Raw genomic sequence first — 14,234 nt, forward strand, 5'->3', positions numbered from 1 at the left:
TTTCATACTTTGATTGATTAAGTATTTTTATTGAAGGGATTTTACATGTAATGTGGCATTGGATTGTTGTATTGCACTGCACTTACTAAGTGAAGTGAATATTTGGTTTACTGGAACACCCAAATGGACTTCAATGTTAGTAGTTGAACCTGTTTTTATTGCAGAATGTCAGAAAAAGCCTATTGCATGTTTTATCCATTCAGAAAAAAAGAAGAAAAAAATGTCAATGAGAAAACATTCTGAGCAGTGAAAACTAGTGTAGCAGAAGCTAATCCAGGTTGGGACAGCATCTGAAACACCTTAAATAGTAAATTATTGTTTACGGGTTAAGACAGCAATAACGATGTTTCCTCTTTCCTCTTTCATCACTTCAGGTTCTCCCGTTCGATGACAATGTGTGTCTGCGTGAGCCGTGCCAGAACTACATGAAGTGCATCTCGGTGCTGCGCTTCAACAGCTCCGCCCCCTTCATCTCCTCGCCCTCCATCCTGTTCCGGCCCATCCACCCCATTGCAGGCCTGCGCTGCCGCTGCCCGGTCGGCTTCACGGGTGATTACTGCGAGACGGAGATCAACCTGTGTTACTCCAACCCCTGCCTGAATGGAGGGGTGTGCGCCCGCAGAGAAGGGGGGTACACCTGTATCTGCCGTGAAGACTACACTGGTGAGCAGGGAGGGGAGTGTGTATGTGTTTCTGCTACTGTGGCGAAGGTGAGGTGATGTAAAATCTCACTTTAGACAAAAGGGCATGAATTAGGTGTGTGTGTTTTTGCACCCATGGGAAGATACACAAGTAAGAGTTGATGTGTGATTGTGTTTGGTAGGTGGTATACACACATTATAAATTGTAGTAGCCTACTCGTATAATATGTGCGCATATTTAAACAAGTGTAGAATAAAATTAACTTAATTCATCCATCTTTTACTTCAGAGAAGAGAATCTTTTGCTGAAGAGTCAAATTTAATTTAAATTTTGTCATGTTTTGAAGACCCAATTACATATTTCTGTAAATATGAATAATGTCCTGTATCAGAATCACTACAATTAGCAAACTGTATCATGCAACATACATATTTGTCTTGTTATAGGTTTAACTGGTTGACCTTTCCAGTGCATGTGCTTCAATAAAACAGTAGGCAAGAGTCCAATTAGGATGTGAGAGCTTACCAATTAACAGGTTTTTCAATAGAAAGATTTACACCTTTAGTGGAATACTTGTGGACAAAAGATAATCAGTACTTTTCATGTGGGTTAAAATACCAGTCCAGAGCAATATCAGTTAATGGTTAACTTATACAGTTCATTATGTGTATTTTAGAATTTTTTTAAATTAGTGCAAGACCAATGCTTGGAATCTTACCAAAAATTTTCAAATATATAATACTGACTGTCAGTTTAAATATTCTACTGTATTTACATTATTACATTTTATTTAGTGGTATCAAACTATAAGCTTCAACTCTTATTTTCCTTTTTAACTTTGCCCTTGTGTGCCTATGTGTCTTCATTATTCATTTTTTAAATTGCTTTTTCTTTGAGCAACTTCAAAGCTGGAGAAAAACCCACCTTTTTCGTACATGTCAGTGTCACATACACTTTAGTGTGTCAGCACTTAATTAGTATCTCACTTTTATAGTAAGTGAAATAATCAGGATACCATTCTGGATGGCTGCACTTTCACAATTTAATGGAGAATGTATCATTTTGTTCAATTTTATTTGTGAATTCAAATATATTTGGTATCTTTGGAAACAGTAAACATTTAAATACAGGGTTGTGATTTTTTAAAATTTGGTATTGAATGATTTACACATAAGTATGGTAAACCCATTGATTATCAATTTGTCTGCATATCGATGATTATTTTACGTCACTGGTTTGAATTGAGTGGCCACGGATATAAAGAGATGGATGGCATTTGTTCAGAAGCATTTGAAACCATGGAGTGCAGTGTGTGTGTTTGTGTTTTGGTGTGGTCTTTAACTCTACCCTGGTAAACTAAAATTGACTGTCTGGGCTTCTTTGTTCATGTCCCATACTGACTTCCCTTTTGATCCGCTCTGTTTTTGCTCTTTTGTCATGTTGAGTTGAACAGCATGAAAACACACAGTCTGCCTCCTGGGACAGATTTCTCCACCTCAGCTCACTACCTGTTATTTTGTCTTTTACACACACACATACCACCACCACCACCACTGCCACAATAAACCCCTTACTCCTTTTTACTGTCACCAAACTAATTTGTTCTCTCTCTCACACACATTTCATTATTTCTTACCTTTCCCAATACTCTAGACTAATTTGCTCTCTCTCTCTCTGCCCGTTCATACTGCTGCGTTGCTTCAGTCTTCAAGCCACTGAGTGGATGCAGGAGAGGATAGATGCTGTGAATGTCAGTGTGTGTGTCTGGGGGATATTTCACATTGCCTTTTATTTTGAATCAAAAGAGAGCTGGGGGAGTGAAGCAACACTTTTCTTTCATGAGTGAGACAGAGTGTTTTCCAAACTCCCACTGAGACAGACAGAAAGAGCGATAAAGAGAGAGAGGAAATGAACAAAGGAGAAATGGAGGTAGAAATAGAAAGAGGGATTGAGTGGGAGGATGAGAGAAAGACAGAATAGAGTATGATGGAAAGAAAGGGAAAGAGAGATGGAGAGAGAGATGAAGAGTAGAGAGAGAGGGAATGTGGATGGGAAGAAGAAATTAAATCTTAAGGAGGAAGAACGATTTAGATAAAACAGAATTTCCTGTGTACTGTTGGATTATGAGTGATCAAGAGAAAAACATGGTTTAATCTTTGTCCATCAATCCAATCACGGTGGTCCCAGATTACACTGTGAGACACGTCCACCAATGGCGATGATGGATTTTGACACTATCAAAATTTCTGTCTGTGTCTAAAATTTAGGACCAAATTCCTACGATGTGTCTACTGCTATGACTCTACAAACCAACCAATCAGACTTTGACTCAGACTACTGTGGCCGCTGGAACATTGTAAGCTCTACTTTTTAGGTTAAAAAAACTGTGCCAGTGCTATGGCTGATGCTTGGATGACAGGTGACGTGTCTCTGCTTGCAATTATTTCTGTCTACATCATACCGCTCCAATTCACCAGACATTCGTTGCACATTTGGACATACCTCAAAACAGATATCATACAGCCTGACACAGATTTTATTGGACCCATCTCGCACAGTGTGACATGCAGTGAACCTGCACGGTCGCTGTTCACACAGGGTGCTGAGGACTGTAACAGAGACGACAGAAAGGATAAAATATAGGGAAAGTAGATCATTGATAATATGAGACAAAAAGGAGGAAAGAATAACAGTGTGTTTGGGAGAGTATGAGGGACATAGAAAAAAATGACAAAGAAAGTGAACGATGGGACAGGAGAGGGAGAGTGTGCAAACAGCAGAGCATGAGAGATGAACAGGAGGACGGAGAAGAGACGGGTATGACAGCAATATGAGCGACGAGGGAGACGGATGAATTCAGAGAGAATAACATGGAAGCAGGGCTGCAGGGGGAAATCGGGGCGAGAGACATCTGAGAGCAATGAGAGAGAGAGGGATGGAGGATAAGGGTTGAGGGGTAGAGCAAAGGAAATCAGATGGGTTCTGGATAGTTGGTGCTATGCCTTTCCTGCGTAGGCGTCGGGCGTTGCAGTGTCTTGTCAACGCCCGGGGCTAGTGGGAAGAAGAGGAGGAGGAAGAGGAGGAGGAGGAGAACGAATAAACAGGGACGAATTGATTCTGCAACACACAGAAGTCTCCAGACATTTCCCAACCAAGTTTACTCTTTCGCTTGTTCGTTCTTTTTTTTTTTTTTCTTTTTTCCATCTTACCTGCCTCCATCCATCCCTCTCATTTTTTGTGGCTTTAAATTGCTTTTCCCTGAAACTCTATGGATTGTTCTCACAGGCAGGAGCTTGAGGTTTTGACCGAGACTGGAAACTTTCTTTTTCCACTGAGGAAGAAAGATTTTTCAGTCTAGAACAGAAACTTCCAACAGATCTGAGTCAGGTGTGATTTGTGAACAACAGTTTTGATGTGTCTTTGGGCTCCGCACGCCAGATTTCATTTCATGTAAAAATAGTTTTATCACCTTGAGTCGTAAAAACTGAATGAGAAGAGCATCCTGCCCCCTGACAAAGAGTGTTGATCAGTTGGCTCAAAGTAGTATTTGTTAGGTAGCTGTTGGGAATTCTTCCTGGAGGGAAGTGCCCCATCAAAACAGAAATCTGTAACTGTAATTATGTAATATAATAATTATAATAATCTTTAACTGTAGAGCACTTTTCAATAATAATAAAAGCAAATGGAAAATCTCAGATGTGTATAAAACCATTAAACTGGATTAAATTAAAGTCTACATTAAGGTAAAAAAAACTAAGTAAAATCAGGATAAGCCCTCCAGCAGCAGATGAAGGCTTCATATCAATAACACTGGACTCTTTAAGGATGACTGAGCTTCTTCACTTCCTCAGACCTTTCCTAAGACAAAGACACATAAAAGGTTTTCACAATGTAACCTCAGGCTAACCCTTCTCTAAAGCACACATGTAACCCTGGGATAAGTAAGATTTGACACTTTGAACGAGGGTTACAACCGTTTTTTTGCACATGAAATAGTAAACTCTGCTGTGTAGAAAGGTAAACACTACCTTTATGGCGCCAACCCTCAGAGATGTAGTGCTAAGAAAACAGTGTGAAACACTGAATCAGCTGGAGTCATGTACAGTTCAGCTGAGTACACAATACACAACTTTAGTCCAGAGTTTAAATAAAACTATAATGAACTGTATGTTAACCCCAGCGTTTTAAAATAGTTCCATGTACTGTAAGTAGTTAGTTGTCTGCTTGTGTTCCTGCAACTCATTTCAATTTCTTTTTTTTTTTGTAAAGATTATTTTTTTGGCTTTTGTTGCCTTTATTTGATTGTAGCAACTGAAAAGTGGAGAGAGAGAGAGAAAGAGAGAGAGAGAGAGAGAGAGAGACAGAAGAGAGAGAAAGAGAGAGAGAGAGAGAGAGAGAGAGAGAGAGAGAGGGCCTGCCTAATTAAGTAAATTACATTTCCTGTGAAATCCAACTGAATACCACAAAAAGTCAAATAAAGGCTGGCTGCTGTTGTTAGTGATGGACTTGTGTTTGGCTCAAACTACCTTTTAGACTCAAAATGATTAACCAGTGCTCTGAAACTAGAATCTGAGTGGGTGAATCAAATAGATAAAATTTATGTTAAGTATGGAATAATAAGTTTCTGCTTCTCTAAGAAATAAATCCATGTATTTCCAGGGTGCCTTACTTAAGAGTTAATCAAATGAAGGCAGGAAGTTGTGGACCCAACTCCTGCTGCTAAAAGGCTAAACTCAGCTGAAGCTCTGCAGTCTGAAGTCTTTTACTATTAAGAATTTAAATATTTCGAACCACTTGCAAAGCTTGCAGTGCTGACGGGAATGTGCAACAGTCATTAACCCCCAAAAAAGGAAAAATATCTCCTTTCTATAAAGAGAAGTTCCCAGTTGACAGTCTGCCTTAACGATGGAGATATCAGTATACAGAAAGTGAAGATATCTTATTGTTCTCACAAACCGAAAGAACTCGGAATTGAAAAAGAGAAATGCACATTATGCAGATTATAGTAAGATATAATACAAGGGAGATGCGTCGGAGAGCTGAGAGATGCAAAGAGGAGATCGAAGACAGAGGGAGAGAAGCATGGACGCAGACTGAATTAATTTGTGAGATGATAAAATAGTGAGCGGTAAGCTTCGTTTTACACCAAGGGAAGCAGATAAACAGAAGAAGAGCGCTAGAGAAAGTGACAGAGAAGAAATGCGGTAGGCAGAAGTGAGATTAGTTTTGGATGTGATAAAGCAGATATGCATGTTACACTGAGAAATTTAATCCAGCAGATAGGGAGATCACACATACAGAGCAAATTAGCTTGAGGTACCTAAGACTGTGTGAGACTTGTGATGAATAATGCTACTGTCTAAGCAAGTTTCAGCCTTTTGAAGAAGGTGTAGATGGTTTGAAAGTTAGAGATAGAAAGGAATAGGAAGAGCAGAGAGCTACTAAGAAGGACAGATGGATTAAATTTAGTAGGTTTAGATGATACTGAGACTAAATGAGTTTGGTTAAGAAAAGAGAGAGAATGAAGAAATAGGGAGACAGAGGGAATGAGGAGGAGAAAGGGTGATGTGGGTGATGATTACAGAGGACGGAGAGATTATGTTTGGCAAGATAAATTAGAGGTATAGAGGTAACATTAATAATAAATACCCAATATACGACGGGGTGGAGTCACCACATCTGACTTTAAAACTTTATACTTTCATTCCAGAATGGGCGGTTGAAACTAACTGCACTGCCCACAGATGCAATACTTTGGAATAATTTAACTGAATTACTAAATAACTCTTTAAAACCAGGCAGAACTTACTGGAAGAGAGAGAGTTTTGTGTGCAACCAAGTTTTGGAACAGCATGGCATATAGTGAACAGGTGAATCAAATTAGATGAAGAAGTCAGTCAGGTCACAGCAGACAACATTTAAAAGACACATAAGCTAATATACATTTCAAGAGGCTATTAATTTAACTCAGGCATCTGCCTAGGTGTTAATTAAATTGTGTATTTAATGTAATTGATCTATTGATAAATAAAAGCAAAATAACAGGTAAATTCATTTTTACTACTTTACTACTCATAACTTCAAACAGAGGAAAGGTTTAAACTTTCTTCCAGGTTCTTTCCTCTAACTTTTTCTAAAGATGAGACTGATTAGTCAAGGCAAACGTATCCTACTGGTGCAAATGTTAAAGAGCACCCAGGACAGCTTGAGAATCAGCACCATGGACAGCGGTTGTTACACTCTCCTACAGTACATACCTGCTTTACTGTTTGCCCCTGGGGAATTTTGCCTCAAGACTCTGGTCGTTTGAACAGAAAGGTCCAGAAAGGTAAACTAATATAACTGAATGTCAAAGCCATTTTGGCTCAACAAGGGAGCTGTGAGTGAACAAAGACCACAAATTAAAATTCTACGACACAACTGAAATCTCACCGGACGCTCTGCAAACTTGTTGATTATTCTCCCAGTGGTGCTTTTACATTGCACACCTCGGCAATCTGTGATAAAGCAGAAAAAAATGTTCAGCTTACTAAACATATGGCCAATGGCAGAAGTGAGCCATGAAATCAGAGCTAATTATTAAGCTAATTATGTACTTAGCAACTTACAACTCCCACGTGAATCCAAGAAAATTGACATTTTGAAGCTTTATATTTTCTATTGGACTTTTTGCAAGACAGAAGCAACAGGACTTTGTTATGCCAATCAACATTTGAGGTGGACATATTTACATTTTATTTCATTTATATTTTTTAGACATATACAGTTATACAAAACTCTTAAGTGTAAAAACACAAGTCATTTAAGAATTAAGGACTAAATTAAGGAATTAATCAGCCAACTGATAGCCTGTATCTTATACAATTACACAACTAATTACTGTAGAATGAATCACAACATGGCAGCAAATGATATGACAATGTACTGTGTATAGAATGGAGTAATTTAAAGTTAGCACATTTGCAGGGGAAAAAGAGGAATGAAAACTCAATTAGTTTTGGACTGATAAGACACAATGTGAAAATTGAGAAATTCAGAGAAAACGAATGTTAGAGACAAGCTCTTGGGTGATAAGACAGTGACAGCATTTGAGGAAAAATGTGTGGTCCTAAAAGGTGGATTAAAGATCACTTTGTAAAAAAAAAAAAAAAGATATATAATGCAAAAGATGAAGTTAGGAGAATAAGGGCATTTGAAAATACAGAAGGAAAGTTAGGCATGAGAGAGAAATAAAGTTAAAAAAAAGAGTGACTGGGAGAGGATGAGAGAGATGAAGCCTGTGTTTTGTTGGTAAGATAAAACCAGGCTGAGAGTGGAGGGGGTGAAGGAGGGAGAGAGATAATGGTATAGGATGGATTCAGACGTCTCAGTGACATTAATTTTAGAGGTCATTAATAGAATGGATGAATGTGTGTTTGTAAGAACGAGACCAAATTAGTTGAGGAATGGGTAACAGGAAATAAGGTGTGTGTATTTGTGTGTATATTTGTGTATGTCTATAAGTAAAAGAGGTAGACTAAATTACTTTGTGGGAATTAAAAAATAGTGGAGTGTTGGCTTTGGTTGTGCGTGCATGAATGTGTGTGTGTGTGTGTGTTAGAGAGAGAAAACATGCAGCACACGCAAACAGAATGAATTACTTTGTGGAGAGTAAAAAAAACAGTGTGCGGTGCAAACAGCCAGAGCAATGAGACCGCTTAGTTTTTGGGATGAGCACAAGTTGTGTAGGAGGATAGAAAGTAGAGGAAATGGAGACATCTAAATACATAATAGACATGATTTGGAAATGTGCATGTTATATGAAAAAATACACTGCAGGGGACATGATTTGCTGAGTTGAGTGGGATAAATGCATTAAACAGTGTGAGAGGAAGGGAAGAAGAGACTAAATTAGTTTCGGGGAGATAAGTTGGAGAGAACGAGGAGAGGGAAAGAGAGGGAGGCGAAGATTGAACCTCAGGCCCCTCTGTGGTGTTTGTGGGAGATATGCATGTCATATAAAGAATTAGAAGTTAATGCTGTTCCTGTAATCACAGTGCGCAAATTGTTCTTGTGGTATTTTGACCACACTTATGCATAAACAGTTTCAAGAGCTACATGTATAGTACTTTGAATGTGCTCAATATTAAAAATGTGCTCCTGATGCTGAGCTGCAACCATTTGTCAGCTACGTTTGACATTTGTTCAAGTAATTTCTATCACTTGTGGCTAGGCAAATCTTAGATGGCATAACTGTCGCTCAAGATAACAGAATTTCTAACCATGAAAGGTATGATTTTGAAGGCACTGGGTAACAGTAACCATTGTGGAGGAGTACCCAGGTGCAGAAACACAGAATATCAGGATGCCTTGAAGTCTAATCAACAGCCAGGCTTGCAGAAGTCAACAAAGGAGACATTTTAAGGGCAATGATGAGTATTATTCAGCAAATGGAAAACAATGTTTTTCCATCAGATACTGTTTCTTGCAGATCTTTGTCTCATTGGTCTATGCAAAAGTCAACAAGCGACTAGGTTGCATAATGGATGTACAATATACCTTTGTCTAGAACAAAGTCTTGTGCATTAATTATTTGGGGCTTTATACTGTGTGATTGCTGTCACACTTTTTAAAGGACTGGCTGAACTGACAAAGTACACAGGGTAGGACACAAGCACAGCAGTTTAACAGCTTTTGACCTATTAATCAGGGAAAATACCTGCTCTGACCTGCATACCTGTTACCATGGTTACCAAATGATTTTTATATACATAGCTTTTAATCTATAAGATCTCTTCCTGAACAAATTTCACGATCAGCAGATTTATTTGTTGTTTAGCTTTTGAAATCATGTTAAAATCATATATCTACTATCATAAAATCCTGAGGTTGGTTTGTTTAGTCCACACCAGGGTTTGATTGACACCAGCCCAAACAAACCACACTAACTGGGCAAATGTACCTGAGTTTGTTTTAACCAACCCAACAGGTTAGGTGTGAGAGCACCCTTACATGAAAAGTAAATATCTGATTAAGCTGAACAGTAATCAGGGTGAATTGGACAAGTTTGGAGACAAACTGGAGAAAAAAGTTCAGTAAGTCAAAAAAAAAGATTTATGTAGTAGAAAAGGAGGAATAGAAAAGAGAAGGAAGAAAGGTGGGAGTACAAAATAATTAAAAAGGAAAGGTTTCAGGGTGAAGAGAGACAGCTAAAGAGAATCGACAATAAATGTAGGAGGTGATGGTTATCAATATCCACGATCCAATCTTTTGAAAAAAGCCACAAAAAAAAAAAACAGGCAAAAAAAGGATTGTGAGTGAGATCGAGGCAGATGAAAGTGGAAATGGGGGAAAAGAGCACATCAAAAAATGGAAGAAGCATGGAGCAGAAAGACGCAGGAGATTGAAAAAGTAAAAAGAAGCTTTGAGGCAGATACAGACTTTTATGGAAGGGAAATAAAGTGAAAATGAAAAACAGAAACAGGTACGTAGAAAAGTACAGGAAGGAAACTAGAAGAATATGTTGGAGAGAGACTGAAATAAATGACAGAAGGCCAAAACAAAAGGAACATTAGGATGAGCTGTAAAAAGACCTCTAGAAAGAGAATAAAACAAAAAGTTATAAAAGGGGGGAGAGGAGTGAGAGGAAAAAAAGGAAGAACAAACAATACTGAAACATAAAACAAAGACGCCTGAAGGAAGAAGAGAGATGTTAAGTCAGGGAAGGAAGTAGAGAAAGACTGTGTATGAGGGGGCAAGTATAAGAAGTTTAAAAAGTGAAAGTTTAAAAAGTGAATAAGTAAAGAACTAACAATTAGAAATGCATTAACTGCATCATGTTCGAATGGTTCCACATAGAGTCACTTTAGCACAGAATCATTTAAAGCTGCAATCCTCTAAAATCAAATGTTTTTTGTTGTTTAGTTCATTTTTAATTTCTGTTTTTTAACTAATATCTCCTTAGATGGACAGAGACAAAGCAGAGAGACAAATGATATAATACAAATACAAATCAACAACAACTAATAAACAATATACAAAAATGATCAGCGGGCCGGTTTCATCTGATGACGTCCTCACTATTCATATCTTGAAGCTCTAGCCTTTAACACCTGAGACCAGCAGCAATTCAGCTTTAAGTTATTTTGAACCCCAACAATTGTGTGTTATTTGAAAATAATGATGATAATGACTCAACTACAAAATATAAAAGATGTGCAACTTCACTTTGACTTTCACACTTGCAATTTCTATGGCCTTCTGAGTTAGAATGGCGCAATATCCTCTCCAAACCCTAAATTATCTTTTAAAAAAGGTGTGCAACAAATCAACTATTCATTTTACTCACAAAAAATGTACTTTGAATCAATCCAACAATAGCAAATGACAAGCAAGCGATAGGAAAAGGTGAATTTGTTTGACTTGTTTAGGACATGAAACATAAAGTTTAGGACTTTATTTGATTTGGGGCTTATTGGTCTTTACTTTGAACTTGACTTGGGATTTGATTGCCCAACTTGACTAAATAACTAACTTGAGACTTACCTGTGACAATGGCGTCCCACCTCTGCCATCTAGCAAATCATGATCACAGATTCTCCATGGCTATGGTAGAACATGGTTTACTATTAAAAGAAGTTAAGGACATAGGCTTGCTCATCTTGATTTGTCTTTTTATATTTCAAAATATTAATCCACAACTCTCATTGTGATGCTTCGCTTTGGTCAGAGGTCAGTCAAACTCTGTGTGTGGGACTATGAGGTCTTTTTCTTACTTGCTGTACTTTCTGTATGTGGCGATCTTTGCTTTGTTCAGCCACGGTGGCTATTGCTTCTCATGCTAACTACCCACTTTTTTGTCAGTTTATTCAAAACCATAACTGGTAAAATACATTACTTCCTGTACACCAGAGGGGTTTTCTTTAGAAACAGCTACTATAGATGGAGTATTTAGTACAGCACATGGAGAAGCTCTCGTGGCATATGGTTTGAATTTAGTAAAATTAATTGACGACAATTTTCTCTATGTGAAAATATTAAAGATTACTAATTCACTAAATGAGGACATTTCTGGTCATTATACGTCTACTGAGAGCTCAAAAGCCATATTACCCTTGAAGGTGCCTTTTTTGTTGAGGGGGTGTATAAGAAAAAAAGATCACCAAAAAAGGGAGCAAGAGTGAGACCTACAGAGGAAAGACAAGAGGAACGGGAAGAGGGAAGCAACTAGGAGTGTATTGGCCTCTAGGGATGTAGCATGTGTTGGGGTGGAGGAGGGGGGGGCAAAGGGGTGGGAGGTAGGGCGGAGCAAACTAAGATGCCGGGGGGTGGTTGAATAATACTGGCTTTGATGAATAAAACATCTGCGTGAATGAAGGGGTGGTGTGAATGCATTAAGGCAGGCATAGAGGAAGAAGAGAGGAAGAAAAGAAAAGAGAAATTACAAGATATTGAAAGAGGTGATGGGAGGAAGGAGAAAGGAACAGTAAAGTGGGGAGCGCATTATATATAGCGACGTAAGGTGGAGCGTGGGAGATAGAAAAGGGAGGAAGGAAGGAAGATAAAGGAGGTGAATGGAAATAGTGCTCTGCTTTTAAACAATAAAGGAAAGCAGAGAATGGTCAGACGTTTTCAGACTTCTGGTGTGTATTTTGGATTGTGTGTGTGTAAGTGGACGTTTCTTTGTGGACGCGTTGGTGTTGAACATTTTGTTGATTTACGTTAAAACAAGCAGGAAATCCCACAATGTATAAGTGCTCCATAACAAATAAAAATCAAAATATTCACTGCTCCCAACATTTACAAAGTAAACATTTGCTGATTATCTCTGTTTTATATCATTGTAAAGTTATTTTTTGGGCTTTGGACTGTTCATTGGACAAGACAAGCAACGTGAAGATGTCACATGAAGATGTTACTTTGACCTTCAATTTGTGAATTGTGTGTTTTTTGACATTTTATAGACTAAACAATTCAGCTCACTGAAAAAAACTAATGCAGCATTGGTTGGTTAAGTGGATGTAATTAAGTATAAAGCAGCCTCCAATGAAAATGATCAAGTATAAGTGCAGTACATGAGGAAATGTATGTGTTCCACCAGGGGGATGCTTGCACGATGAGCTTTGTATATGGGTGTGTGTGCTTCTTTGTTTGACTGTGTCGATGCATTAAGCGGTATCTTGTGTGTCTGGGTGTTTCCATTCTGGTGTGTTCATTAAAGGCCATCTGTGTGTGTGTGTGTGTGTACATGAAGGGCTTGCATGTGTTTGTGTAGGGAGTTTTAAAGCTCTATCTTGCTATCAGACGGTTTGTTTAGTAATCGCTTGACCTTTGTGTCCCTGTGCGTCTTAACACTGAGGCTGAGCTGAATGAGGAATTACACACTTAAAGTGATGCTCTGTCCTGCTCTATATATATGTGTGTGTGTGTGTGTGTGTGTAAATGTGTGTTTCTTATCACTGATAATCAGCGTAAGTGCCTCAGTGAGGTGGACGCCTTCACCGTCTCTGACGAGAGGGAAAAACACTATCGTTGAGTCAGTCTGAAATCATGTCTGCTCTGCTTTACCTCCTCTAATTAGTGTATGTGTGTGTGTGTGTGGGGTGTGTGTGGGTGTGTGTGTGTGTGTGTCCGAGTGCCTGTGCGTGTGCGTGTGCGTGTGCGTGTGCATGGGTGTGGTACTGAAAGAGCTGTTTAGATGTTTTAAAATCTGTTGACCTACATCTTTTGAAAACATATTAGACACACATTAGAGGTACAATATCCTGTGTACAACATTACGAGACAGATATATTCCTAACCAACACACCACTCACCTATAACTAAAGTTAAAAAAAACTTTTTTTTAAGTACTAATTGATGCAGTTCGGACCACATGACAATGTGCACTTGTGGAAACTGCACAGGCAATTCTTAGGTCCTGAACACTTTTATCATTTTTAAATTAGGGCTCTATTACAATCCTTTATATGATTGGACATGTCTAAGATACTGTAAAATTCAATATGTGGTAAACAAAGAACCATTCATCAGATAATCATGTACTGTAAATCTAAAGCTTATACTGACTGAGTGGAGACCTAAGATAAGGTTTCTCTAAATTAAAGTTACTACTTTACTTACTGTATGTTGGGTGCAATAAAGTAATGACTGGATATGATGACTATGACACCAAAATAATAGATGCAAATGAATACTTGGCTACAATCAACATGGGTAGCAGTATATTTTTTACAAGGGAACGGTGCAAAGATAAACTTGAGCTATTGTGATGCTGGGAACAACCTATGGCTAATCTCCTATAAAGCAGCAATCATTATTCAGCTACATGCTTTGCAGGTCACTGGGAATGTGTTTATGTAACAAAATACTTTATAAAGTATGGGTATGGGTAAAGGGAAATTAATATTATTTAAATCTATACACACTATAATCAATTTTTGAAGACCTTTGACAATTTTGGTGGTAGTACCCTTTCACGCTGATGGTAATTGTATGAACTTTTGTCATTATAGTATGTTTGCTTTTGCAATTCCAGAATTTAATCTTTGTTTAGGTTGTGGTCAGATTCTATGTAGGTATAGCCAATTTCTGGCCAAAATAGCTATCGCATT

At 38.2% G+C, this 14,234-nt stretch overlaps 1 protein-coding gene across 1 annotated transcript in view; it reads left to right on the forward strand.

Annotated features, from left to right (window-relative positions):
- The window catches only part of celsr3 (cadherin, EGF LAG seven-pass G-type receptor 3), a 98,261-nt gene that overhangs the window by 24,870 nt on the left and 59,157 nt on the right, over positions 1 to 14,234 (forward strand). The window contains exon 4 of the mRNA XM_035656477.1: positions 375 to 663. Coding sequence (XP_035512370.1) covers positions 375 to 663 — 289 coding nt within the window. The remainder of the gene's footprint in view (positions 1 to 374; positions 664 to 14,234) is intronic.

Source organism: Morone saxatilis, unplaced genomic scaffold (assembly GCF_004916995.1).
Source record: "Morone saxatilis isolate NCDOM2014 unplaced genomic scaffold, NCSU_SB_2.0 Contig15, whole genome shotgun sequence".
Taxonomy (NCBI): domain Eukaryota; kingdom Metazoa; phylum Chordata; class Actinopteri; family Moronidae; genus Morone; species Morone saxatilis.